The 27915-nt window shown below is 41.2% G+C and overlaps 1 protein-coding gene and 2 long non-coding RNA genes across 6 annotated transcripts in view; 2 read left to right on the forward strand and 1 right to left on the reverse strand.

Moving 5' to 3' along the window:
* Positions 1 to 3296: 3296 nt before the first annotated feature.
* Positions 3297 to 27690, reverse strand: LOC138689586 (uncharacterized). Of its 4 annotated transcripts, XR_011328480.1 has the most exons (8): positions 27556 to 27690; positions 22673 to 22752; positions 16339 to 16377; positions 15937 to 16085; positions 14158 to 15286; positions 13958 to 14060; positions 6344 to 13143; positions 3297 to 5065 (listed from the first exon to the last, which is right to left on the reverse strand). It is a non-coding gene; the product is annotated as an uncharacterized lncRNA (long non-coding RNA). The 4 variants fall into 4 exon arrangements; XR_011328482.1 differs by lacking the exon at positions 3297 to 5065 and having other exon boundaries at positions 12032 to 13143; positions 22688 to 22752; XR_011328481.1 differs by lacking the exon at positions 3297 to 5065 and having other exon boundaries at positions 12032 to 13143; positions 13958 to 14080.
* Positions 15220 to 24219, forward strand: LOC138689588 (uncharacterized). Its single transcript, XR_011328484.1, has 3 exons — positions 15220 to 15315; positions 17973 to 18076; positions 23407 to 24219. It is a non-coding gene; the product is annotated as an uncharacterized lncRNA (long non-coding RNA).
* CDK19 (cyclin dependent kinase 19) overlaps positions 27478 to 27915 on the forward strand; it is a 127012-nt gene continuing 126574 nt past the window's right edge. The window contains exon 1 of the mRNA XM_069805078.1: positions 27478 to 27710. Coding sequence (XP_069661179.1) covers positions 27583 to 27710 — 128 coding nt within the window. The 5' untranslated portion in view covers positions 27478 to 27582. The remainder of the gene's footprint in view (positions 27711 to 27915) is intronic.

Genomic DNA, 27915 nt, shown 5'->3' on the forward strand with positions numbered 1-27915 from the left:
ATGGTGTGAAGTACTCGTTTGACAGTATGACAAGGGACAATACAGCCCAGTATCACCAGCTGACATGAGGAGGGAAATGATCTCAGCGTTGAGTAAAATGAAACAGTGGAAGAATTTGAAAACAAAGACAAGTACTTTGTCTGATGTGATAGAAAAGTAGCAGGGTGCTGTAATATATTTGAAGCCAGAGAGTATGGGTATGAATGCCTAAAAAGAGATTTATATTAATGCTGGAGGCTGCAGGCCTTCCTTCATGAGAGGCTGGATTGCTGACAGATACACACAAAACAGGTAGAGGAGGGAAACACTGAAATCTCTTTTTTTGAACTTGACTGACAACTAGACATGAACAAAGTATTGTCTGAGAGAGAGGCTGAGGTTTCAGGAAGGACAGAAGGAGATTGTTGTGGATTAGAGGGTGGTTCTGTGAGTCATCGTTGGAAAGATGGTCACTGAATTCATGTTTACAACTGAGATTACACAGAGATAAAGGGCAGAACAGGAGCTGAAGGACTAGCAGGTTTGAAAACGTCCATTCAAAAGGGCTGCGCTAATTTAACTAGAGCAGTTTTTAAATTGATTTAATAACATTAATCAGACATTTGAATCTGGAGGAAGGAAGGCTCAGGAAGACGGGAGGGCTCAGATAACATCATATGATTGCGAGACACAGGGCCAAAAATTGTTTATGATCTGGTTCCTTTGTAGTAATCTGCTGGCACAACAGGCCGTAATTGGCCAGGTACATTACCCTGTGCGCAGGAGGAAATTCTATGTAGTAAAAAACTGTTCTAACTATATCAAATCCTTTTTGCATTTTTTTATGTTAGGTGTGCAACCAAGCCCAACAGTCACAGCAGGTCAGAGTTCCTGTGTGCCAAACCAGAGCTTTGGGGCAGTCAGAAACGGGATGCAAGCCTCTATGGTGCTGAAGCTGCTCCCCATTTTCATTGCTAAACCAGCTGCAGAACACAGAGCTGATAGAGATTGTGTGAAGCAATCTTTGCTCTTACCCATATACTTGAATAGGGCAAGCTTAGTGTCAACAAATAATCAAGCCCAGAAAGAAAGATGAGAAAGTATAAATGTTTTATTGTACGGAAAGGACAATGATGAATTCTGTATTCTTATCCAGTCTCTTTACACTTTCCCAGTAGCACAAAGGGGCTGTAGAGTTCTTGAAATTTCTCCCTAGGGAATACTCTTGTGTAGAGGTTTCCTCACTTTGAGCAGCTATTTTGAGCTGCTGCAATGATCCATAGGGGGCTGTGGCAGCAAAGTAATTTAGAGCTGCCAACTTACATGAGAGGCATTGCCAAGAAAAATGAAGATTCAAATATGGAATAAAGCCACCTTTACCAGCCCTCCACCCAACAGGCAGCAAAGAATCGTGCTCGCTCTTTGTGAAGGAGAACATTCATTGTTAATATTTATGTAAAGGTTATGTTACGCTAATTCTATGCAACCCCGGTATGTGACTGTGAGAAGCAAAAACTGTAGCGTGCTGTGAGGAGGAGCACTTTTGCTGCCTTCCTCAATTGTTCCGATGGTTGCTACAAAAAGAACAGAAAAGCAAGTTGCTGCAGAGCCAGTGCAGGCACAGAGAATGGATGACTTTAAAGGCATTTTTTCCCCTTCTTTTAAAAACAAAAGCACTCATCTCTAATCTTGCCCACCTGGCCCTGCTCTTCCATTCCCATTCTGATTTACTTGCCCCGCTTCTTAGATTTCTGCTTATGGAAAGGACAGCAACTGCAGCCAACTTCACAGTTCAGAGACTCAAAAGTTATGGAACAGAATTTCTCAGCAAATCTGGGCTGTTCTTCTACATGATAGAAATTCTAAATTGTGTCATTATAGTAACAAGCAGCAATGATCTTTCAGTAACTTGAGCTATCTTTAGCTCAAAAATAGTGATTGCAAGCACTTCATATGGTTATTTCCTACTGAATAAATGAATTTATTGTCTATAACCAGCAAATACCCTTCTAAATTAAATGAGGAAAGTAATACAAAGAACTGTCCTTCTGTGAAATCCTTTTCAGGATGCCATTATGGTTTCCTCTCCAGTTAGTTCAGATCTGAGTGATAGTTGTAAGTGTAGTAGTGCCACGCAGTTTATCTCCTGGCAAATGACAATTGCTGAAAAAAAAAAAAGGAAATTTTGACTACTAATTAAGTCTTGTAAAATTCTGTGTGTGTTAAATCATAATAGTAGAAGTAGCATACATTTAATACTTGGACAGTGTATATTGTCTTATTAAAAATGTGAAATTACTGAAGCTTCTCAAAGTTTAGCTTACATACGCAGCAGCAAATATTTGGCAAATAGAATAATCACTCAATTACGTTTGGAAAAGGTGAATTAAAAGGCCAGGAATTTGAATTTTGGCCTAAACTGTAATTGCTACTAGTTTATGTGTGTTCTGCAGGCCTGGGTGTCACGGTGATGGGCTATAAAAACACCACCGCTGGAATTAACCACCTTTTCAGTGATAGATGTGAAATTCGTGCCTCTCCATTCACCTGGCAGAGACCCATGAGCTCACATGCTAGTTCCTTTCAGGAATAGGGTGGAGAACATGTGGTCTCTTGAACAGGCTGCATTCATTTTCTTGACTCCTGCCATTATCTAAACTGTCTTTGCTCCCATGATCAGTTATTGTACTCATTAAAAACCGAGGCAAAGTATTAGTTTCAGATCAATAGTGAAGTGCAATTTATCTTTTGCTGAGATTATCTTCCATCTCTCTCCATTTCGTATTCCATAGCACTACAGTCCTTTCTTTATTGTCCTTTGTTTATGGGATGAAGAATCTTTTTCGTTGTTTGCTTTTCATATCTTTTTGGAAGTCTATCTCAGCTTGACTTTTGGCAGTTCTCACTTTGTCCTTCCTTTTCTTGATCCCTCAGATAACATTTCCTTTGTTCTTAATCCTCTTTGCCATTTTGTAAATGTTTTGGTTTTTGCTTGTGGTTATTTATTCAACTAGCTCTCCTCAGTAGAACTTTCTCTGCTTTCTTGAGACACAAAGTCCACATACTTTCATCCTTTTCACTTAAAATAATTATATTATCCTCAATATTTGAATTCCTCAGTCCCTGACTTCACAAGTAAGTTCCCTTGTTTATTAAAGCTTGTCCTTTTGAAATTGAGAATACTGTTTGCTTTTGGAGTAGAAGCTCTTACCATCTTTCCCCAAATCAATTTTGACCTAACCAAATTGTTTTATATCTGTTGTAGCCCTCTTCTGTCATTAGTGTCAACTCCTTTTTGTTAGGCAATGACAATCATGCCTATACACTTTTTCATATGCATTTAATTAATATAATGCACTGAATGCAATAACAAATGTAATTCACAATGTAAAGATTACAATGTGAATGTTTTGTCTTTATCTATGAAGATTACTTATAAATGCTTTTAGCTTAGTTGTAGTTAACCTTCTACTTCACTTTCTATTTGTACCTAATTTACTAAATATATGGTATTATTCAACCATATACTAAACTAGTTACAGGTGATCTTCAAAGAGGGACTGAAGAAGGAGAATTGGTAATCCTGCTTTTTTCTTTACTGATGTTATTTTTTCAGTGTTCTAAAAACTTGTGTCAGTCCATACATTTGGATAATTAAAAAGTACATGGAAACTGCTGCTTGAGATGTTTTGCAGTTGTGTTCCTGACAATGAAAGTACTCACTTAAAACATCCCTTATTCTGCCCTATGGCATCAGTTGTATCTTTGAAGCAACATTGATTTGCAGTCACTAATACAAAGCAAGAAAATTACCGTTTCTGATCCTAAAAACATCCAAGATTGCCTTACTAAATGAGGCAAAGCAACAGCTTTCCTTATGACCCCAGTCTTCCTGTGGCACTTGAAAACAGAGCTGTCAGTCAATAGAAATCTTACACATATAAGCAAAACTCATACTTTCTCCCCTTTCACAATCTCCTAACACCCCTGGTCAGATCAGTCATTTTAGTCCCGTCTAAAGGAAGTCAATATGCAAAAAAAGACCTTGCTCCTGCAAACATTTACACGTTTTAAAATTGAAGTTGGTAGAAGTACACAAATCTATGAAGATACTAATCTACGAAGTTCTAGCATGTATGATGGAATGAGAAAGGCAGATTCCTCTTAGCTCCTTTGAGAGGAAGAAAAGGTAATTTAAAGTATTATCTATTGTCATCTGTCACTGGGATACAGGAGAATCAGAACTGACCTTCAGAGAGGGGTTCGAGGGAGGAAAATGAACTGTGCCCTTTGTTCTTATTTATGATTTTTTGTCAAAAGAAAATTTTATTCTGCTTATTTTTACAATAGGAATTCAGGTTGTATCTGTTCTAGCCCTCTCCCCTCCATCTGCTCATGGTGAGAGAACAAGAGAAACATTACAAAAAATTAGATATTTTAGTTAAATTATTTCATTGCATTGGCATGTACTATAGTTAAATACTGAATGAACACATAAGAGTTTTTTATTAAAGTTTCTGTCTCATTTCCTTGATGTAGATTGTTAAGAATTCATATCTGAGACCTCTCCATTATCTTCTGATAAGTAGCTAAACCAAGAAAGGTGCAGTAGGCAAAGGGAAAACAGATTATTTGTTTCAGAAAAAAATGCAAAATTTTTTTGTACTTTAAGAAAAAGACAAAGCTTCATCTTTTCAAATACCCAGACTGGACTGTATAGAAAACTTTATCTGAAGGAACCAACCTGGGAAGGATGGGGTGTAAACCACACGGAGGAGGTTTATTTACACAGAGTAAACAAAGGTGCACCCCTTTTTTTATGAGCCTATATACAAGGCCTATGGTCAAAGCTAAAAGGATTCTCGGGGAGACAACACTGAAACACTGAAAGCCATGTTTCTCCCAAGAGTGCATAGGTGTATCCAGAATTCAGTTTAAAACATTATTTCTCTTGCTTTCATTTAGTCTGTCTTGGAGGTAAAACATGTTCATTCCTTATTGACTTGACTGAAGAAAGCCAGGCTGTCTCATCTGTATACTGGTCGCTTCTGCAGGGACATCTGATAGTGACTGATTTATAATCAACCTTCCGCAGGGAAAATACCATCGTATTTATCACAAAAGTAATGAAAAAAAATATTTATATAGCTTGTAATTGCTTAGTTTCTAATTGCTCATTTATATATAGACAGGATTTACATTGATTATATTATTATCAATTTTAATAAGCCTAAGCATAAAAAAACACCCGTTAGGTCTTAAACTAATGAGATTTGTTCAAAAATAATGAGATTTCAGTCATTAATAAATTGGGATTTGACCTCTGGGATATTTGTCAGTGTGTACATTCAAAATCTTAAAACTCTGAAACTGAAGCCAAAAGAAAACAGGAGGCTATCACATGAATAGAAATACAAATCTTAAAATGAGACACTGAGCGATATTGATATGATAAAAACAAAATAGCTCTTTACATGGCTTTATGCACACTGCTATATTTCATCCATAGCAGGAAAAAGCTTTCTTATAACAAAGAGGAGTAGATACCAGATTTAATGTATAATTAGCTGATTTACAATTGAAATAATTTATTCTACTCTACATGACAGCATCATTTAAGTCTGTCTGTACTAGCATTCCCTGTTGACAATGCTACAGCTAAGCTGGTGTCAGCATTTCAAAAATAAAACCTTTAAACAAAGGTCGTGACTCATTTCTGAAAGTTGCTCTAGGATAAATCGTGACAGAGGGCATATTTTTGGATGATACGAAAAACTAATCTAGCTGTTTCAGAGACTGGAAGGCAAAGCTTTTACACAGAGTGGTACATAAGTGGAGATGATCATAACTTCCAACAAGGTACTGGCAAAAAGTGCCAGTTTTTCATGACTGCACTCCTTTCTGTTTTTGCTATGGATCAGTAGTCCTTGATTAAACCAGAGTGTACTTTGTGCCCTTACTTTTTATAAATATTTCTTTAGTAGTTTAATAATACCCCTCCCTCTTACGTTTTCAAAATACTAGCTAAGGTCTAAATTGCACAACTGCCTTTGGTTGCAGCTTTGAATTTGTGCACTGGCTAAGCCAACTGTGGTAGAAGACACATTGAACTTTTATACACTTATTGCTAATGGCAAGTGCAGGAGCCTTTTTATCATTTGATCAAGAGAGTATCTCTTACTAGTGATTCATTCTGTGTGCAGTTATAGAATATATGCTGCCTGGGTATGAAAAAAAGCACATCTTAAGAAATACAATCAGTTTAATCATAATAATTTGATTTTTTTTTTAACTTAGTACTTGCAACATATAATATAACTTGATTGTACATTAAAAAAAAAATCTCTTTTCTTCTCCTACCTACCATCTCTCCGGTCTCTCTAATTCATATTTCAGCAAGGCGTTCAAGGCTTTTCATCTGAAGAACTCTTCTGATCAGGATACTCTATATCCAAACTTGCCCCCAACAAGGAAACTTGTTCCTTGTAGTAAGGGTGACAGATATATAAACAATGGTAGGAGATGGTACTGATCTTCTTGACTCATAGTCACCCGACATAGTTGGGGTACAAGAGGTTAATAACTTCAAATTAGTTCTTCAAATTGTAAAGCATCATGTACAAACATTACTTCAGATTTCTTTTCTGTGACTTAGAGCAAGAAGTTAATTCAGACAATTTCTTCAATCTCTAGTTTTATAAGGGAAATGGCAAGATTTAGACAGGTAATCTAAGAATTTATTTATCTTTCTTTGTATCCAGGTCTGTTTATGTCAGGAAAATAATGTAATTCAGCATGCTAACACTATGTCATTTGTCATGACTGCTAGAGTGATAAAGTTTTACTGTTTTCTCAGTTTCATTTTCTAGCCTAGAATAGGATATATATCAGTTTGAGAAACTTTCCATGTTGAATTTTATGCAGAAACTAGAAAATGTTCTTTATATAGACCCTCAGTAAGTTCTGTCCAGGTTCTGCCTTTTTCCTCTGCCTCAGATTATCTGCTCCAGATCCCTGCACCTTTCCCCGATGGTGTGTTCTTCTCAACTGTGTTTGTGTGCATTTACTTTGTGGATAGTTCTAAGACGTTAATCACTCCATGGCGAAAAGATTTGTGAAAAGGCTGATCAATATTTTCCTTTGGTCAAAGAACTTTCAAGTCCTTTATCAGCTTTCAAAAAACATGTATTTCAGCTCTTTGGAAGGTGTCATGTGTTTCATTTTTGCTATGAAATGTCTGAAGCAATTACAGACACCACCAGAGAAATTAATCTCATTTAACTTTTCCATGTGCAATGCAGATGTTGATAAGTAAGATGTGTCATCCAGGGCTTCCCTTGATGGTCAACGTGGAAGAACAGGTAGGTTTAGGGCATGAATCACCCGACCTATTTTAGACAAGGATTCATTAAATTTTCTAGGCACGCCAAAGGGTCTACTTGTTCTACAGGGAGAGTAGCATAAGGGTGACAGTAAAACTGTATGGCCAGTCTGGGGAAGAGTGAGCCGAGAACAGAACTGCCTGTGCAGCAACAGCAATAGTTTTATTACACATTTTCAGGAATACTACAAACTATGTTATAATAAATGATAATCTATGGAATAGTTTATTAATATAATTTCTTTAAACTGCTAAGAATTTTGCATGAATGCTGTGTGAAATGGCTGCATAAAAGCATGCCTTTCTGTTTCAAGGATTGAAAGATTGATGCATTTTTACGGGAGAGAAAGTATTAGTAAGTTTCTTAGAAAATTTTTAAAGAATGGCAACAAAGACCCCTGCTGAACATTGATCTGAGAGCATTTGTCTTCCATCTTTACAGCATTACCACTGGAATTTGTATTATTTAACTTTAGATGTCTGCAGTACTGATGTCTGCATCTGAGCTAGTTCTCTAGACTGCAAGTCAAAGCAGAGTTAACTGACAATCCCAAGGGTTAAAGATATGACTACACAAGAAAGTATGCTGTCAGCCTACAGCAGCTGACACGGCAACATCGGAGTACAGTCATACAGCCTGACACAACCCAGTTTCACCCAGTGTGGCTGTATTGGGTGGAGCCACACCAAAATGTGAGGAGGTCTCCCTGTGCTAACTTGCACTGCACTCCTCAGTGCAGGATTTTTCCAGTGTCAAGGTATTAGAATCAGTTTCCCACAATTCTCCATTGCACAGTGTTTTCTAAAATACAGGTTTTCTTTTTTTTAAACAAAAATCCATACTTTGCTTTTTTCCTTCTGCCATCAGCATGAGATCTGTAAAAGGTTATGTACCTTACAGTTCTGGTTTGCATAACTTTCATATATATGGAACTGAAGCAAGTCCTTCTAAAATGGTGATTAGTGATGGGACAAGAATGATGAAATTTTGGGGAGGAGGAAAAAATAACTTCGCACTATGGACCAATGTTTCTGGGCCTAAAAAACCACACCAGAATGTGAAATTGTGCGTTGCAGGTTTTGGGTGACTAGCAGTGGATGAAGAAATTCAGAGTGAAGAAAGCCACATAAATGAAATTGTATGCTGAAGAGGTAGTGACCCTGGCCTTCATCAAAGAGACACCAGAGTGAGAGCCACTCTGATGACAGATAAGCAAACGACAGTCATGCTGTAGAAGTTAGCAATGCTAGCCTGCTTACCAGATAGTGGGCAATCAATTGGGTTGGAAAATCCACAGTGAAAACAGTTGTCATGCAGGTCTGCAAGATCATCAAGCATCTCCTACTTTCTTGAGATTATGAATCAGGGTGGTGCCTGGGGAACAGAGGGATCTGAAGCAGGGGATGACGAGGTTGTGGTAGGGAAATAGGTTGGACGCATCCTGAGTCTGCATCCTCTGAATACAAATGGGCATATCTGTCCATGATGTAAACCTTGGCTGATCAAGGAAGATATGCAGTACTTACAAGAAACATTTTTCTTTGACTGTTTTTTATTGAAGCGTGGATAGTGAAACTTAGCCTTTGCTTCCCAAATGCAGAAACAAAAAAGAGATTCAACACTTGTCTCAGCAAATGCAAGGTAAATTTGGATGACTTACTTAAAATTGACAAGTGACACATCCTATTAAGCCTAGTCTGAGTGACATATGCATGCTGGTGTAACTGTTGCATACTTTTAGTTCAGGTTTTGTGAGGCCTGCTTTAAGCAATAGGGAAAGCACGGCAGTAGACTGGCAGGTTGCGGAGGCAAACATCCTGTCAGTTACTACGGCATTGTGTGGTTAAGGGAAGGAACCATTAGATCCCTGTAGAGTTTTGTTCTCAGGAGGGCTGTTCACTGATAGTCAGTTTTCCCATTATGGACCTTAGAAACAATAATCAGTTTCAAATTAACTACATTGATTACTGAATTCTCCTCGGTTTGAGGTCAGAGCCCAGAGGCTGAGGGAGGGTTTCAAAATATCCAGGAGCACAAGAACACCCTTTGGAAGCAAAGCGAACATCCACCACGGATGCGGGGTACCTCTGGAGGGTCCTCCTCTTGCTGCCACACACATGATCACAATGCACACCTCTGGAATGGATCTGCAGAACAAAAGATCTTCCAAACTAAAACACTGATGTGGATGCACTCTCTATATGGCCAGAACATTCTCCCTGAGGTTCCCTCCCCTTCTCTCCCCCCTCCCAGGAGTTCATCACTTCAGGCCCTGCTCTCCTTGCAAGAACTGCCAGGGGAGCAGGGGGCCAGAGTGGTGAGAACCACGTTGCCTGCAGTAAGTCCAGAAGGACAAGTAAAGGGCAAGGCAGATGGGGCTGCCTGGAGTTAGGGACGAGGTGCATTGGATACCTGGGGCAGCTAGGAATGGGGAGGGAGCGGGGAGCCCGAACTGAGAGCCCTAAGGACTAGGGTGTTGGACAAGGAGATGTGCTCAAGCTTTAAATACAAATGTTTTTACAGAAGCTTTTGCTATTCAGTCATCATTGTCATTGCAAAGCAAACCCATTCTTACGATAAGGAAACTGATGGGGTTTGATTGCTTTTAACATTAGTATATAAGCAGTCGGTGTAGTGGTAATGTACTCTGCAGTTTTACATTCTCAGGGAGAAAAGCTGAATTGGTACTGTAGACAACTCTGCAGGAAGTTAATTTTGTAATTTAAATATGCTTATTGAAAGCAAACAAACAAAAGTCAATGCCTGAGTACGTACGTGATCGGGAATCGATCAATGCTTTGTTGTTTTGTTAGATTGATCAATGGGCTAAACCTGTTCATGTACTGCTAAGCCAGTATGGTTTCTGTACAGGTAGTCACAGTTTTGCTGTTTTCCCGGCTGGTAAAGAGGTTGGCAATAGCTGCTGTTCGCAGAGCGGACCAGGAATTACAGCTCTGCAGCCATGGATGTTTGAGAAATTCCAAGGAGGAATTTGAGCCTCAGGGAAGGCTTGTTGCTTTTGCTCCACGACTCCTAAACTTGTTGTCTAAGGAGCTGATTGACAACAGATGCACCTATCTGCCTTTCTGTTTTTCTTGAAGGATATTGTTTCTCAGCAACAGGATTTTTCCTGTGATCTCCCCAGGATGTTGTCCATCTACTGTGTATGCTCCTGGTCAGCATTCTCTGGGGAATAAAGAGGCTCTGGAAGTGTATTAGCCCTTGTTTAACCCGTTTTCCCCCATAATCTGCATCTGTCCTTCAGCAATTACGGAGGCTGTGTTTTTTTAGGACCCTCTGTCAAAGGAGAGGTCGTTAGATTTGCTCAGTAACAGGAAGGAGAAGGAATTTGGAAATTCCTGAGACTTTTTCCCTGCAGGAAGGTCTGTCTTGTTCCAGACAGCTTGCTCTGGGTAAAGGCATTGCTGCAGGGATGCTAAATTGCTGGGGATTACCCGTGAGTCCTATGAAAGGGGGAACTGATAAAGGGGATCTTAAAAGTATGAGCACTGGAACAGTGTAGTCAGTGTAAAACTTCGTACAGGAAGCAGTGGTTGTGACCACCATAATGTCCCCAGCAGTGACAAAGGCCCAGGTACACACAGTTGCAGGTTCCCAACCATATGTGCTGGGAAGATCCAAGGGCATATCTTCACAGAGTGAAGGTAAGAAAACATGGGAACTTAAGAAAATTATGTGGAGGGATCAAAAAGGATCCAGGAAGAAAAAAAGACCATTTTTCTATGGGTAAAATATATATTCTGAGGAAATCAGAATTTTTCCCTTGTCTGAAAGCCAAAGAAAAGCAAGCTACCATTAAAAGCCTGTTCCTTTGTTATGCTGAGCCACAAAAGACAAGAAAAGGCTGTTCCTTTTAAGAGAGAAACGTCAAGTTCAAGCATTGCCACAAAGAAAAAAGCATACCTCTTAAAGTAAAATGCAGTAGGACATCCTTGAGCTCCTGTCCCCTTTCCTTGCTGTACTCATCTTGACTCTGGGAATCTGTCTCTAATCCCACTCTGTTTCAAAGAACACCTGGCTCTCCACACTGATGCCTGCCCTGCATTAACACTCTGCTCTCTGCTTGCTCTTCAGAGGTGAGGGTTTTTGTTCCATTTCAAGTGTGAGTTGTTTGGGGGGATTATGTTATTCAGGCAACACAAAAGCTGAGTTTTCACATCAGTTTGGTGGTGGAAATATGGATAACTATGACAAAAGTTAACACTTTACTTGTGGTAGAGTATGTACATTCATATTACAGGTTCAAGAGAATAAATAAAAAGCAACTCAGTGCTATGGCATCACTATGGAGGTCGACCAGCAGAGCATACTCTCTGCAATCTCCTCTCATATGCTTCTCACGATGATATATTAATTAAAAGCAAATAGATTTATGATCAACAGTCTGTCTGTAGGTCACAGAAAAGTAAACGGTAGGCCCTTCCAAGACCTGCTGTACCAGAGAAATGAGAGGTACAAACTATTCCTAAACTTGAACAGGGCCTTTGGCTTCTAGAATTACATCCAGCTTTAATAGAAACTGCAGCTACTAATGGGCTCTCATGTAATACAACAGAATTACTTGAGCAGGATTGTTTATTCCCAATCCTACCAAAAGATCTGGGTGAGCTCAGTTTAGTCAGGTGTTAAATTTGATTAACTGCAGTGGCTTTGGGTGGCTTAACATTTTATTTCCAAAACCTAGTTTCTTACAGTGCCACAATAGGCTAGGCAATCTGAAGATAATACAGCTATTGATTTTTTTAAATGACACAAGTACATTTAAGGGAAAACACCAGTACAAAAAAAGCAAGAGTAGGTATGATTATTATCAGTATATAGGATAATGTAATAAACATAACAAAAGTAGCATTCTTAGTATGAGACTAAAGTGGTTAATTTTGCCATGTAATTGCAACTGATAATAGGGGGACTATGGAAAGGTTGAAACCATTCTAAAAATATGTCTACACACAGCTTAGGTGCTACATTGGTTCAAAAATCAATAGAGACAACAAATTCCTTATTCTCTGGATTTCATGCTAAATGTCTGGAAGTCACAACTGGCTCTCATACAACACCTTAAGTCTGTCAGTTAAAAGACAGATTATCTTCCTGTCACACCCTACCTCCAATGGGACTTCTTTCAAGAAATGGCAAAGCTTGTGCTCAAATTTGATACTCTGAGCATTGGGTTTGTTTAGCTCTTCTGGGGCATGTCACTCCCTGTACTGATTTAACACAGTATGTGTGGCTACAAGGTATTTATGTCTGTCAGGGACACACCTTGGACCAGCTGCTGAGCATTCCCTCATTTTCTGCATAAATGCGGTAGCAGATAGGCATCTCACTGAGATAATGTGAAGGCTCACAGTTTGTGATCCCTGGTACAGCACAGCCACACGTTAATCCACTTGAACTCAGGGTAGTGAGAAATGCACATCAAATGCTCTATGCCAGGAGTTGAGATCATCTGTTTTGAAAAAAAGGGATATACTACTCCCTTATTTTCTATCAACAAGGATGATGGTGCAAGGTGGCCTCTACTATGCAAGGGAGCGCAGCGACAGTGGGACTTACTGCAGCCTATCCACCCAGAGTACCAAATGGTCCAGTTGTTTTGAGTTGCTGAATGGTGTGGAGTCATGTCTTGCCAAACCTTTTCCGTGACAGGGTGTAGGTCAAGTTTTCTTTGTGTCCTGACTTCTAGCAGGAAGCACTGTTTTTTGTTTCAGGGCTAGTTTGTCTTCAGGGTCCTTCTCATGAGTTTCTGATTCCTGAGCTGGGAAGACATGTACATTTTCCATTAAACTCTGTTACGCAAGGTTATTCTACAGGAAAAACAGGGAAGGGTAGCAGTAAACCCGTTAACTCCAGCAGGATTAAATAATTATTATGGCTGTCAGAGTGCAGTCCCAGAATTTGCCTCTACTCTGGGATACCCTTACGCAATATACCATCATTAAAAGGATATCAGCTCCTGCCACCTCTTTTTGGTAACTGTCTGTCAAAATGTTTTTATTCCGGTAAACAGAACCTTGGCTCGAAATAGTAGATAGATTCATGTCTTAATGTACAATCTTTCTTACGTCTTCTCTAAATTTTTTTAAATGCTGTATCTAAATTATTTAAATCAAGAAATTAAGCTTCTTGCCTGCATATCCTGGGCTTGCTATTTTTTATATTAGCAGGCTCTTTCTTTTTTTATATTAATTACAGTGGAGCTTTCAGAATGACTTAAGCCTCAAATCCTCTGGCTAAGAAAGATATTGGAGTTTGCTGCTTTCATGCAGAAATTGTCCCACAGGATAAAATGATTGGATTTGTATTTGTTATAAGATTACAAAGAAGGAAGCTCCTACCAGAATCAGTGCTGCAAAATATTTGCGTTCCTAAGATGAGTAGAGTGCTTAGGTGGAGCTTCCACCAAGTATTAAGCCACTTCTGAAGTCTCTAACTCTGATGCTGCCTTTGGGAAGGCTGTCGTTCAGTTCTTACCCTATTAGGGACTTGGGTGGCTGACAGCCACAGTATGGGATTACTTGCCCACCATGTGCCCATAGGCACTGGCAAGTACTTGAATATGCATTACTTGCCTGCAAGTATTGGTTCTCCAGGTCTGTTGTGCATGTATATAGCTTTACAGCTCACTCCACTCCGCAGGACAGCAAGTTCTGAGGACTTCATGATTCATGCAAACTGAAAGGGAAGAGCAGAGCCTTATGACGGTACATAAACACACAGAAGGCACGGTGCTAAACTGCACCTGGAGGTTACACTTTGGGCAATAACTCACCAGTTATAAAACTGGTAACATGTAATACTGCTATAAAGCATGCCCACAAAGCAAATGTACAGATAGACGAATCAAAGCAGGAAGCGACCTTACCCCTGTTAATGCAATCTTATGGTTAGAAGAAGATAATTTTATGTTATATATTTATGCATTCAATATATATTTGCATATAGTAATGAATTCTGGGTAGGTTTCTCAAGGAAGATTTTTTTTTAAATAAGGAGCATCATTTAGAAGTATATTATGTAATAAATACAATGTTGGGACTGAAGGATTTTAATATCAGAAGTTATCCATTTATTCTGCTGTTTACTTGGTTTCAAGTTGTATCCTTTCAAATGCCACAAAAGGGCATTCAGGAGACCTGGCTACAGTCGGGGGCTATTCGTACCCCTCAGTGTGGCACACTCCATGCCACATAGCATGGGAACAACACAATAACTTACAGCCTGTCCCTCCCAGCTATGTTGCAGCTTCATTTGGCCCTGCTCAGTCGTTATTTGATGTTCCTTTTTCTGCATTAGGCTAATAAAAGCCTCCTAGAACTACTTAAAAATTGCACTATTTTACATTACAGTATAATTAGATAAGATTAAATTAAAATGGTCTTGTGAGATGATAAAGAAAAGACGTAGATAAAGATACTTATCTTCTTTTGTGCTTATATATTGGCTCAGGATGCAACACAACTTCCTGCTGTAGATTATGATAAAACAATTTATTGTATTAGAGATAAATCAACAGGAATATCACATCAGGGGAAAAAAAAACCTTTAGAATGCTATAAATATGTTTGCGCAAGGGGGTTACCAGGTTAGCGGTATCGATTTCCAAATCAATATAGCAAGTACAGCACAAAAGGCTGTGCGCAGGGAAGGTTTTAGCATGGTTTAGATCTGTTTGTACTGGTTTAGCTGTCAGCAGGGCAGAAGACTGCCATCTCCTTCCCAACATAGCTGGAACAGATGAAGATAAAACGTCTCGTTGCTTGTCACCATCCAGCAGCAGGTTCCTGCACCCACATCTGTTGTGTAGGTGCTCCTTGGCTTGTCCCCTTGGACGCTTCACTGGCGGTGGTTCACCAGCCTTGTTGGCACCGAGGGACCCATTCTGGAGCAGGCTGGCAGAGCTGTGGGTGGAAATGGCCTTTTGTAAAAGGTGAGCAATGAAGGGCTGGGGAGTAGTAACAACTCTGGAGCAACCGTTTTCAAACTTAATTCGTGCTTATGGTCTAAATGTATAGTCATAAACCAAACAGATAAAAATAGTTTTAAGTCAATATAAGAGAAACCACACACAAAAATTGAACTTGTTTAGTTAATATCGCTTGAATTAAGTCCATATAGCTTCTGTATGTAGGAAAGAGCTCCTGAGGGGGATTTTACGGCATTTGGCCTGCTGAAAGCTCTGCAGTGGTCATGGCACAACACCTCAATCTGCTTTTTATGTGTGACCAGATTGAGCTGGGAAATCAAATTCCCCATATTCTGGGGCTTTCCTCCATCTTTTATTTTCAATGTTGTTTCTCACAGAGATGTGCAGAACTTCTCTATTACCTCCTTTCTCTGTGAAAGTGTATTACGCGCCCTGCTGCCTGACCAATACGAGCTATAATCACTGCACATTGTTTGCTCATCAGTAATTTGCCAAATTTATTCCTCCATTTTCAGTTCATCCAGAATTGGTATGACCACCAGATTGCTTTCAGGCATTAAGTTCTTCTTAAACATCTTTTTGACACTAGATGGGTTTTTTTACCATTTCAGTGACCTGACATACCTTCAATGAAATCTGAATTATTGATAGACAGAAATAAATCAATTTGTAATGCCACTGAGTTCAGCTTATGTCTTTGTCTTCTTTCCATCAAAGTCTTATCAAGGTGAATTTGATGTTTGGCTTTCCACACCTCCCCCTTTCAATGTTTTCTGTGAAGGATAAGGATGACATGTGGTATCAATATTTAAGTGATATCAAGGAAAAGAGATTACACACAAAAGAAAGCATGCAATTTTATCAGACTTTACAACAGGTATCAAGTTACTTGCACTGTGCCAAAACCAGTTCTTTTTGTATCTGAATTTAAGTTGGATAGTGTCTAGGATGTTGGAAATGTGAAAAAAGAATGCACTTAATAAAGGCAGAAAATACACTCATACATACACAGCATATGATTCTCACCTGTGGGTGTTCAAGTAGATCTTTCATATGCAGGAAGTCCTAAAGGCAGTGAAAATCTTTCATTCAGTAGGGTTGTATAGTATGACATATGAATTGTTAATTTACAAATAACCCCCCACAGGTTCTGATAACGAACTACAATTTTATATGTTTGGGAAATGATGCCTAGCTGCTGCAGCAGAGACATTTAACAAAGACTCATGTTCTGGCTCCTGAAATGAGAACCTGGTCTCTACTAGTTTCTGTATTAATCCCAATAAATCAAAACAACTGCAGATTTTCCTGCCGTGATTCTTTGGAGATTTCCCTTGAATGTTGTAAATGGTATGGAAACTCCGGAGACCAATATTTTGCATATTGCCCAGACTTTCCATCCTCAAACTTTATTTATAAACTACTGGGAATTGTATCTATTATAGTGTCAAAGGGTATTTCTCCGTGATTGTAAGCCTCAGGAAGCAGGGCTTAGGTGGTACGCTGTTTGCCTACTCATCTTGTCAGACCCTCTCTAATAACTTTTGAACCTATGAGTTCATTTCAGTTACATTTGATGCAGAAATAGAAAACTTCAGGCTATGAAATTCCTCCAAGGTTCATGAAATGTAACAGCTCAGTAAAGGAAAGACTAGTTCCTTCAAATTATTACCGTGACTAAAAGGCTGTTGCCCGAGCTCAAAGGTTATTTATTATGTTTAGTTTGCTGGCAGCCAGCACATGCCTAGCTCAAAAGCAGCCACATCCCCTTGGTTCTCACCCAGCTGGTAGCTGGGAGGCAGGAGGAGGGAGCTGTGGGTGCTGGGGGAAGGGAAGATTGATGACGGGCAGGGAGCCAGAGCTGTGGACACCGGGAAAGGATGAAGAATGGGACGCAGATCTAAAGAAGCCAGGGTTTCATTTCTGCCACTCCTTAACACTCTACCTGGGAATGACCTGAGTCAAAAGCAACACATCAAAATTAAGCAGACTGAAGTGAGCTTGGCACTCAAAATGGATTTTTAGTGTAATCAGCACAACAGTCATCATTGAAACAAATTTTTTTTATATTGGCTTATCCTCTGTTCTGTAAGCATCCAGTTCACTACATACAGTGTTCAGGATTTCACTACTGAGAACAATTTGGTAATCTGATGCTAGTCTACTGCTATTGTTTCTGTTACCATTGATATCCCAATTATTTCTATTTCAAGCATGCTTGCTTCTATAACAAGCATGCTAAAGTTACAGCTCCTTGTGTTTTGTCTTACACCAAAGAATCCATTGCAAGTGATAGACTCAATAGGTTATATGAAGAAAGTTTTGTTTGCACTAGCAACTATCATTTTGCAATAATAAAATAATAGTTAATACTCAAAATACCCAAAGTTACCAATTAGATTTGAGATAGTCCTATTAAGGACGTCTAAATATTATTGTTCCTACTTTATAGACACAAAAACTGAAACACATACGATGTAGTTTTTCCAGTGGTAACAATGAAGTTTGGAACAGACGCTGGGGTAAACATGGCTCCATTAAGTTACTATTGAAGCTCCATTTGATTTAAAAAGTGTATGAATTTTACTCCCTAAAATTTAAGTCTCCTTATTGTGAGATAAAGAACAAAAAAAACCCCTTTCCATGTTTTTTGCTTTCAGACAGTCCTGAGAAGCTCACGCATCTGTAGAATCCAGATTCTGACAGTTCCTCAGAAGTCACAGGGTTAGTGGAGGAGCCTGTTTTGCCACAGGTTTACCCAATGGTAAGAAAACTTCAGTCAGGGAGATTTTGGTTTGGCTGTCGTGGTATCGGACTGTGCCTCTGCAGAGTCAAACACCACAGTTTCAGATTGAGGAAGATTACAGATGAAAGCTCAAGTCCATGTGACATCTCATCATGCTAAGGAGGGGGCAAACTCTGTAAAAAGACATTATAGGCTGTTGGTAAGCATTCTGCTGGAGAGTAGAGCTGGGTGCAAGGCGACAGGCTGATTTTGGCTTCAGCAGCTTCAGTTTGCTTTTTCTGACAGCTGGACATACAGAACATGCAGGAACTTCTGTACTTGCACTGCCTGTGATCTGTCATATGGTGTAGCTCTTGCAGAAGTCACACACAAGCTTCATGTGGTTTAAGAGCTATAGGTTGCCTATGCTTGCATTAGAGGTTGGAAGAAGCAGCACATTTTGTTTGGTTGGTTCACACAACACGAACTGTTACCAGTTTGTTAATCCTTCCGAGATCCATACTGCCTTCTTGCTGACACCAGTAGATGGGAAAGAGAAAATGAACTGTGACTTCTTTCACCCAGTCCTAACAATAGGGATTTGGTAGTTTCCATATACGGAGTAGAAGATGAGAGCCATGGCAAAGCAATTAGCCTAGTAAGATGCATCCCACTTCCTTCTCATTCTTTCCTCAGAGCTTTCCTATGGGTGGTGGGTTGACCCTGGCCAGCAGCTGAACACCCACCCAGCTGCTTGCTTACTCTCTCCAAAGTGGGATGGGGGAGAGAATTTAAAGGGCAAAAGCGAGAAAAATGCATGGGTCAAAATAAAGACAGTTTTGTAAGTCAAGGAAAGAAACATAAGAAAGAAAAAGAAACAAGTGATGGAAAGGCGCTCACTCACTACCTCCCACCAGCAGATTGATGCCCAGCCAGTCTGCAAGCAATGGCAACTTTGTAAAAACTCCCCCCCCCAGTTTTATTGCTCCACATGATGTTATATGGTGTGCAATATCTCTTTGGTCAGCTCGTGTCAGCCTACTCGCTGCGGGGGCAGAGTGAGAAACAGAGAAGGCCTTGATGCTGTGCAAGCGCTGCTCAGCAATAGCTAAAACACTGGTGTGTTATCAACACTGCTTTGGTCACAGATCTAAAACACACCACCATCTGGGCTGCTGTGAAGAAAATTAACCCCATCCCAACCAGACACAATATACTATCAGAGGCTACAGGGAACCAAGGGCACTTTATCTTTCAAAGAAACATTAATATGGCAGTTGAAAGTACTTCAGCTTAGGTGCATTAATTTAATACTTTTGATCGCCTTTATTTTGCTGAATGTCTGTGTAAAATCAGAAGGAGGATAACACAGAAGATAGTGACAAGATAAGAAGTCTTACTCAGCAGTGAGGGCATTCACGTTCTGTAGTAAGAGCAGCTAGTGCTTGTCTATGGATGCATCATCTCCATACTTCCATTGTATCAACTTTTGTTTCTGCATCTTCTGTGCGGCCAAAGTCACAGTCACTTCTCCTTGATACTTTATCCAGCCAGAAGTACTGTAGGGGTTTGACAGTAAAATTTTTGAGGTCTGGTGGCAAGGGTTTAAAAAGTATTTTTGCTTCAACAGTCAGTGCTTAGTCTTTTCTGTATATGGCATTAACAATAGGTATTTGTCTCAGCATAGTGTTTTTTTGAGTTGTAGTGACAAGATCATAGCCTGAAGTATAAAAAGATTTTGGTCAGTTCTTTTTTCCAGCTGACTGAAATTTGCCTGACTACAAATTCTTTACTGGTCGATGGACATAGCTGGTAAAGCTAACTGATAGGTTTAGTAACATTTTAATCCAAAAGTTTTCCTGAATATGGGGAAATATTCTGCCTTGCATTACAGATAGAAAACCTGGTCCCAAAAGAAATAAAACCATGCAGGACAATGGATCCCCTGGTTCCTGCTTTCATTAGACCATCTGGCTTTCTTTTAAAATTCAGAGTTGCTCAACTTCTTCAGCATAGCGAGCCAGCAGCCGATGCTGTCATTTCCTATTTGGCTGTAAATACAGTTCTGGAATCTAGATAATTTAGGATTTTGCCACTGAAGCAAGGATGGAGTTAGGAAATAATAAAATTAGAGTGGAAATAAGAAAACCAGAACTTCAGTAACATATCAAGACTCTCGTCATACAAGTTCTTCTTAGGTTTGCCTAAATCTAATTCCACCATAGTTTCACAAAGCTCAAAATCATTCAGGCAGGAGGGATTCAGTTCTTGGATCGCTCATTTCTTTTGTTAGTACATCTTCTCAGCTTCTAACAAACTGTGTTGTAGTGAATTCCTGAGCTGGAAGTTTCTTCTGGACCATGGTACATAATAGCCAAAAATGACACAGTATTAATTATGTCTTTTGTATAAATTTATTTTTTATCATTTATCACCCCTCCCAATCATTTATTTTCCCAGCTAACAAATCCAAACGTATTTAGCCTCTCCTCATAGGATCATAAGAATGGCTGTAGTAGGTGAGACCAGAGGCCCATCTAGCACACAGTGAAAGAGTATATGAAAAGGGCAAGCAGATAGCAATAATCCCTTCTGTATGCCTTCCCAGCTTCCAGTAATCTGAGTCCTGCAGACTTACTAAGACAGAGGCAGTATTTTGTGTTTAATAGCTGCTAACACATTTGTATCCCATCATTTTGCCATTTCATATTTCTGAGTTTTGGTTATTCAATCCTGAAAGTTACTGTAATCCTACTATATGGATTCTGAGATGGGGTAACTAGAACTGAAAGCAATATGCAAGTAGTGCACCATAGTTATATGCAGTACTATACAAGTGTGTTTCATGCTGTTTTCTTATTCTTTTCCTGAAAGAGTTTACCTTCCTTGTCCTATTAACTACTTCTGAGCCCTGAACTTTTGTTCAGAGAACTACTCACAGTGACTTCAAGACATTTTCCTGAGTGATACTAGCTTTTAGAGTTCATCATCATCGTGTCTGTATGTTTTCACCCTCATGTGCATTATACTGCACTTTGGAACACTGCTTTCCAACTACCACTCATGCAGTGTTCTGGGAGCCTCCTGCAGTAGTTTTCAATCAGCTTTAGATCTGAATTATTAGATAGATATGTTCTTCAAATGTTGTCACATCATCACTCATTCCTTTTCCCAGCTCACTTATGAACTGTGAACAGCTCAGCTTTATGTACAATGCTTTGTGGGATAACCCTTCTGTCATGAAAACTCATGGTTTACTTCTGTCTTTTTTGGTTTTTGACTTTTAACTGGTTAGTCCGTGAAATCAGGCTCCTTCTTATGTCATATGGAATAACAGAGCCATAGAAAAATAGGCTGGAAATTAAAACAAGAAATCTAATTTCTAGCTGCTCTCCTCATCACGTTAATGCTACCTTACCTACAAAATTTCTGACAGAGGTTTATCTAACCTTTTCTTAAAAATATCTAATTATTTTAACTTTAGCCTGATGATTACACAGTATCTCCAGACAATTTCATTATATAAGTGTCTTTATCACTGAAAGGTTTTCCTATATATAAATCTCACTTGGTACAACTGAAGTTTGTTAATTCTTGTCCTATGTCTCCTATCCAAAGATGATTTATTAAAGCCCTTTTGAACATTTGCACTTGTAATAGGGCATCACAATCTATTTGGCTAGGAGTAACACTAAAGTATAATAGTTCTATATATATAAATTATATATGTTCTATAGACTTGTCATGAAATACTGTTCTATAGCCATAGCTTGTCTTTAGGATGGATTCTGCCAGTACAGTGGTATAAAACTTGCTATATCCAGTGGAAAACATAACAGTAGAACTTGATATGGTTCAGGTTATCTGTTTAGCACAGTTCTGTTTCTTCTGTGGGAATGGATTTAATTTCAGAAAGCTATCAGATGGTGCAGTTTTGCTGTATTCTCCTTCATATGCTTCAGGGATAATTAAAGAAACATCTTTCCTTTTCCATTACATGCTACTGTCTTTCCTAGTTCATGGGAAAAGATCAGTGGATTCTACAGGGAAGTTTAGAATAATTTTAGCTTCTGAAAACTTTAATGACCGGCAAGGAAACAGAGTAGGAGGAATATGGTGGTGCTGAAGTGAGGATACCAACAATGCAGGTAGACTGAAACCACGTATACCAACCAAGCCAAGGAAACTCAGTTATACCGACTGTGCAGCTCCAAAGTATGACATTTTGGGCTCCTATATTCAGAATTAGAGTTTATGTTTTCTCCATAATTATGGGCAACTTCTATGTTTTTAGAATTCACGGCTTTCTCTAAATATCTGCTTTGGAAGCATTGGCTGGCCCTCTAAACTAGCCGTCACGCTGATTCTCAAATGTGAATACAATGACATTAGTTAATAGTGTCCTCTGGCTTCTGTTTTTTTTTCCTGACAAACTGGAGCAAGCTTACAATACTGCATGCTGTACCCCAAATGAAATAAGCTCATGCATCTTGCCTCACAATTCACAGGGAGCAAGTGGATATGCCAAGAAAGATATACGGTGGTTACACTAGTTGATTAGCAATGAGGTTAAGTCATAGTTGTGCAATGATGAACTGTGGCACACCATGCACTGCAGAATTATTTCGCTTTTACTTTTCCATCTCTCACTGTTTTTTAGTTGCTGAATGCTGAATTCCCTTGTTTTTGTCAGGTAACTGTTCAGTCTTGCCATTCTGTAAAGAGAAGGTGAGGAATAGCTTTTGTGATTTTGTGAGGGTTTTCTTTTTCTCAGGAAAAAACCCATGGTGAAAAGCAGTACAGCCTATTTTGAGATCAGGTTCTTGGAATATACTCAAGAAAAGCAGAACAAGGTTTCTATTTTAGTACTATTTGGATTATGGTACTATAAAAATGAATTAAAAAAACCCAGAGCTAGCCAAATAATTATATCATGAGAGCAGAAGTCAGGACTCCCATCTTCCGTTCCTAGCATGCTCTCTAGATTTACTGTAAAACCTTGATAGAACCCCTTAGTTATATACTTTATTTTCTAAACCTATAAAATAAGGCTAATACTTTTATTATAGGTGTTTAGAAGTTAATTCACATAAAAGATTCCAAAATTCAGAGTTTTACTGGGAATGACAACATATGAACTTACAGCCAGCTTGAAGTCTTTCTAATCTATCCCTATAAGAAATGCTCTGACATGGTGTCCTACTTTCATTAGGCTCTTCACACTCTCACACTAATGTTTAAAAATTGCAAGTATATTTCTATGTTTTTTGGAACAGAACTGTTAGTTTTTCTCTGCTTCTGTAGAGATGATAATAAAGTTCATGTGAGACCTCTATTCATTCTGAATTTTCTCTACTCTTATTCCTCAGACTTCTGGGATGCATCTTTCAACTCTTAAGTGAAGCAACATCAGCTTAAATATGACTGACATAAGTAAACACTGTTTGTATATGTTTATTAATGCCCCACTCAAGATCTACTGAAAAATGGTGTCTTGATCTCTAAGAAACCAAAACTTCCCACTGGATTAACAAGTAAAAGCTTACAAAGAGAGTAAGTTAAGAAAAGGTGCAACTACTTCCAGATGTGGCCTAGAAAAACTAAAAAAACCCACACATATTTTTTGGTCTCACTAATACACAAAGAGAGAACTGTGAGAGATTGCCTATGACAAGCCAAGGAATGAAGTTAAGACAAGCTGGAAAGAAAAAAAACCAGTGTATTTTACACGCAAGGCAATCTGCAAAGAAGAAAAATGGTCTGCGTGTGTCACTTTCTTGACGTTGAAGTGTTAAAGACCAAATTCTTCCTTTTTACATTAGAAATTCATGTCTTATCTGTCTTGGAGAATTGCTTAGAGAACTGGTGAGAATATTCAATTCCTCAACTTTCAGTCTTGCTTGAAACACCCTTCCTCTCCAACAGTCTGGGCACTATTTTAGGGCAGTTACTTGAGATTTGAAGAAATGGTGATTTTAATGAGCAACAACCCGTCATCTTCAGTTAGGCTGGCAGGCTGAAAAAAATCATGCTTGCAATCTGCAAGCCTCTCATTTTCTATTTTCTTTGGTGGGGCTACTCAGACTTTCTACATCAGCACAATTAACAAATGATAGGGCATTACATATGAAAAATGTTACAGTCATTTATCTTCTGACTAGAAGTGAATAATACAATTAGTAAAAAACGTGAATGCTATTAAATACGTATTACCGGTATCACAACTATTCTACAACATGGAAGAGCAATGGAAATGTCACAGTGCTGTTCTGCCTCTTTCTCTCAGACCATTTGGCACCGCTCAAAGATTCATTTCTGCTCTGTAAATGGCTGCCCGTCACTGCTCCTCCTCTGGGAACCACCTGGAGAGGAGATGACAGCCAGCTGTTCTCCAGCAGGCCTGACAGCGTGTGGCCAGTTTTCTCCACCTTTGTGAACTTCAAGTGGAATCCTGCCATGTGCTCCAACCTCAAGAAGAAACAGATGTGCTCATTTCCATCTTCTAACCATGCATTGATAAAACTTTTTCATCAAATGAGAAGGTAGCCTCATTCTTACTGGCCTCTGAGCTGGCCTACACTTGGAGCTGTTCAGTTGATTCTATGCTTTTAATGGCTTTTATGTGGCCAATGTAAGGATTCAGAAACTAGAAGCAGGGCTGTGTCACGAGAGAAGGAACCGGGGCACAGATCACGTTCTGCGTTTTCCATAACCAGCTTTGTACCAGTCCAGCTTTCACTGGGGGGGCTCACGAGGGGAATGAGAAGAGCATAGCTTGTTTAGTCCAGCAAAATAAAGGCTGTATGGGATGATATTGCTGTCTATAAATACTTTTGGCAGGGGATACACACAGGAGAGTGGGAAAGGCTACTTCAGGACAGCATTTGCGCAGGAAGAAAAGATGGATGTGGACTGGTCACAGGGAGATGTAGGTCTGAAATTTTAAAAAGGCTTCCAGCTGTTAGGTTTCTCTTGGACAGCTGCTCCCAGTAGCAGCAGCTAGGGCCAAAATGTTTACTGGCAAAGCACTATCAGTTTATGGAAGAATGAAATGGCTGCTTGCAACACTAGGGAGCTGGCTACAGTACAGGGTAGAGGGGAATTAAGCTGCCTTGGCTTACAAATGCCAGCCTAGCTGGGCTTCCATAATGGGAGGGGGTGTGCTGTTAGCCCTCTCTGACCGGTGCTGTGGACATACAATGAATTGTAGTAAAAGACAGTCTTTTCATTACAGGGTGGAATTGAAAGAGTAGAGAACAAAAGCCTTAATGATGAAAATGGGCAATAACAGCTATTTTTTTGGTCAAAGAGGGCAACGGAAGCTACTTGTAGAGTTTATTATTTCCAAGAGCAAGCGGTCCTTACTCCTAGTGACTGTAAGACTGGATGAATACATCTGGGTAGCATAACCTTCTACAGCTACATGCTTGCCTTTTTAAATCTATGTCCCTTTCTTCTCGGTGTTGGCTTTGATTACTAGGTGACCAAAGACACGAATGCTTTCCAAAATTTAAACGGTTAGCTCTAATTTTAGCAAACGTCTTTAACGTTGGCACTGAAAGATCAATGGTGTTCTCTCTCTTGTGTTTAGGAAATTTGCCAGCTCACGAGCGGGCCTTCTTCAGAAAGATCTGTATCTGCAACTGCAGAGAAAAGCACTCGTAGTTCTTTGGAAAATACTACTTTGGTAAAGGAGCGATGAAGTTTTCTGAGAAATTTTGGTTGGTTGTTAGCTACCTGACACAAGGGAAATTCTGAATCATCTATTGCCTTCTGGAAGAAATAATCACTTTGACATGGTTACACTCCTGCCACTGCCTGAGAAACAAACTTCTGGTTAGGACCTCATGACTTAGCTATGCACTAGTAGTCATACATAGTACCTTACCTTATAGTGCAGTTGGCCCCTCCCTTTGCTTTGTCAGCAATGACAGCTTCTCGTCAGCTCATCCATCCCTCCCATCCAGTGTGTGCTAGGCAGTGGAAAAACTTTCCCTTTAGGTAACTAACGCTGCCTGGGCAGGTGATGAATCCAGATGGTTTCTGTATACGGACAGCTTCTGTTTTAACTCTCCCCTTCTCTAATTTCATTCTGTTTCATTCACTTGCTGCTGACTGTTATAAATGAAGGTTGAGAACACAAGGCAGGGATTATTATGTACTTGTATGATAACCTTGGTATTTGGTTAGCTCTGCACGGTGCTTCCATAATGCAAATATGCTTGCAGAGAGTGATGTTTTTCGCAAAGAAATCCCTGAATGAGAGAGGCAGAGACGTAATTTCAAAAGGCCTAAGTATTTCTGTGATCTCAAAATCCTTCTTCATGAGAGAGTAGCGTCGTGTTTGTCTAAAAATCTCTGTGCTGGGGGGCCGAAGGGACGCAGCTTCGCTGCGGTGCGGAATCACAAAGCCTCGGCGATAAGCTCGGATTTGAATGCGAGCACCGTCACCTGCCCCTGTGATTCTTACTACGAACACAAGCGGTCTATCCGGCAGCGCCTGATACTTCCAGCCGGTTTCCCAGAACTCGTGTTTCCACCCCTCCACCTGCTCCGGCCCTCCGCTCCTCCCCTTCGGCCCCAAACGGCCGCGGGCCTGCACCGCCGGCCCGCCGCCACCCGGCAGCGGGAACGGGGTCGAGGCCTCCGCTCCTCTGACAAGCTGTTTGCTTTGGGCGGGCCCCCCGAGGAGCAGCGGCTCTTCCCCGACGCCGCAAACCCCACCGGGCTCGGGCCGCTGCCTCCGAACAGCCGCCGGGCCGGGCCGGGCCCTGCTCGCCTCACCTCAGCCCGCGGCCCCGCCGGAGTCGGGCGGGGCGGCTGTCAAGTCCCACCCCCGCCCGAGCCACTGCGGGGAGGGCGGGGCGAGACCGGCCAATCAGGGGACGGCATCCAGCGGGGGGGCGGGGCAGCGCATTGAGTGGCAGCTCGCGAGATAAACAACTTGCCGCACTATTCGGCGCCCCGCAGGCCGGTGCGCGCTGTGAGGCGGTGGCGGCGGGGGGTGCGCCCGCCCGCCCGCCCTCCAACCATCTCTCCCATCCCAGCGAGAGGCGCCGAGACCGGCCGCGCTCGCCGCTCCCGCCTCTGCCCGCAATGTGAAGAGTCAGCAAGTTCCCGGCGGCCGCTGAAACGCTCGGTGTCTCCGGGGAGCCGAGTGCGCCGACGCCGCCTGGCCGGGGCGGCCCGGGGCATGCCGGGAGTTGTAGTTCTGCCGCCACAAGCGCCTCGCTGACGGCGCCGGGGCCGGCGCCCGCAGCCGCACTACGACTCCCGGCATCCCCCGCGCCGCGCCGCCAGGAGCCCAGTTGAAGCGGGTGGCGGCGGAGCGCACCCCCTCCCCCCGCCAAAAAGCCCCAAACCAAAACAAAAACAAACCGCCCCCCCCCACACGTCCCCCCTCCCGCGCCTTCCCCTTCACCTCCCTGCCCGCCGCCCCCGCCTGAGCCCCGGAAATGGCGGCGCCGGGAGGGGGCTCCGCCAGCCGGGGGTGCTGATCCGGCCGCCGCGTCCCTTACCCATCCCTCCCCGCCCATGGGCGAGACATGGACTACGAGTTCAAGTCGAAGCTGGCGGCCGAGCGCGAGCGGGTGGAGGACCTGTTCGAGTACGAGGGCTGCAAAGTGGGCAGAGGCACCTACGGGCACGTCTACAAGGCCCGCCGCAAGGACGGGTAAGGGCCGGGCCGCGCCGCCGGGCCGCGCCGCCAACGGCCGGCGGGGCCCCCCCCCCCCCCTTCCCGCTTCCCCCTTCTTCCCCGCGCCGGCGCCCTCCTCTCCCCTCCCCGGAAAGTTTCTGGCAGCGTTACGGAGTGTGTGTGTGGGGGGGGGGGGGGAGCGCGGAGCCCGCCCAGGCAACCCCCGCCCCGGGTTGCCCCG

Source organism: Haliaeetus albicilla, chromosome 17 (assembly GCF_947461875.1).
Source record: "Haliaeetus albicilla chromosome 17, bHalAlb1.1, whole genome shotgun sequence".
NCBI lineage: Eukaryota > Metazoa > Chordata > Aves > Accipitriformes > Accipitridae > Haliaeetus > Haliaeetus albicilla.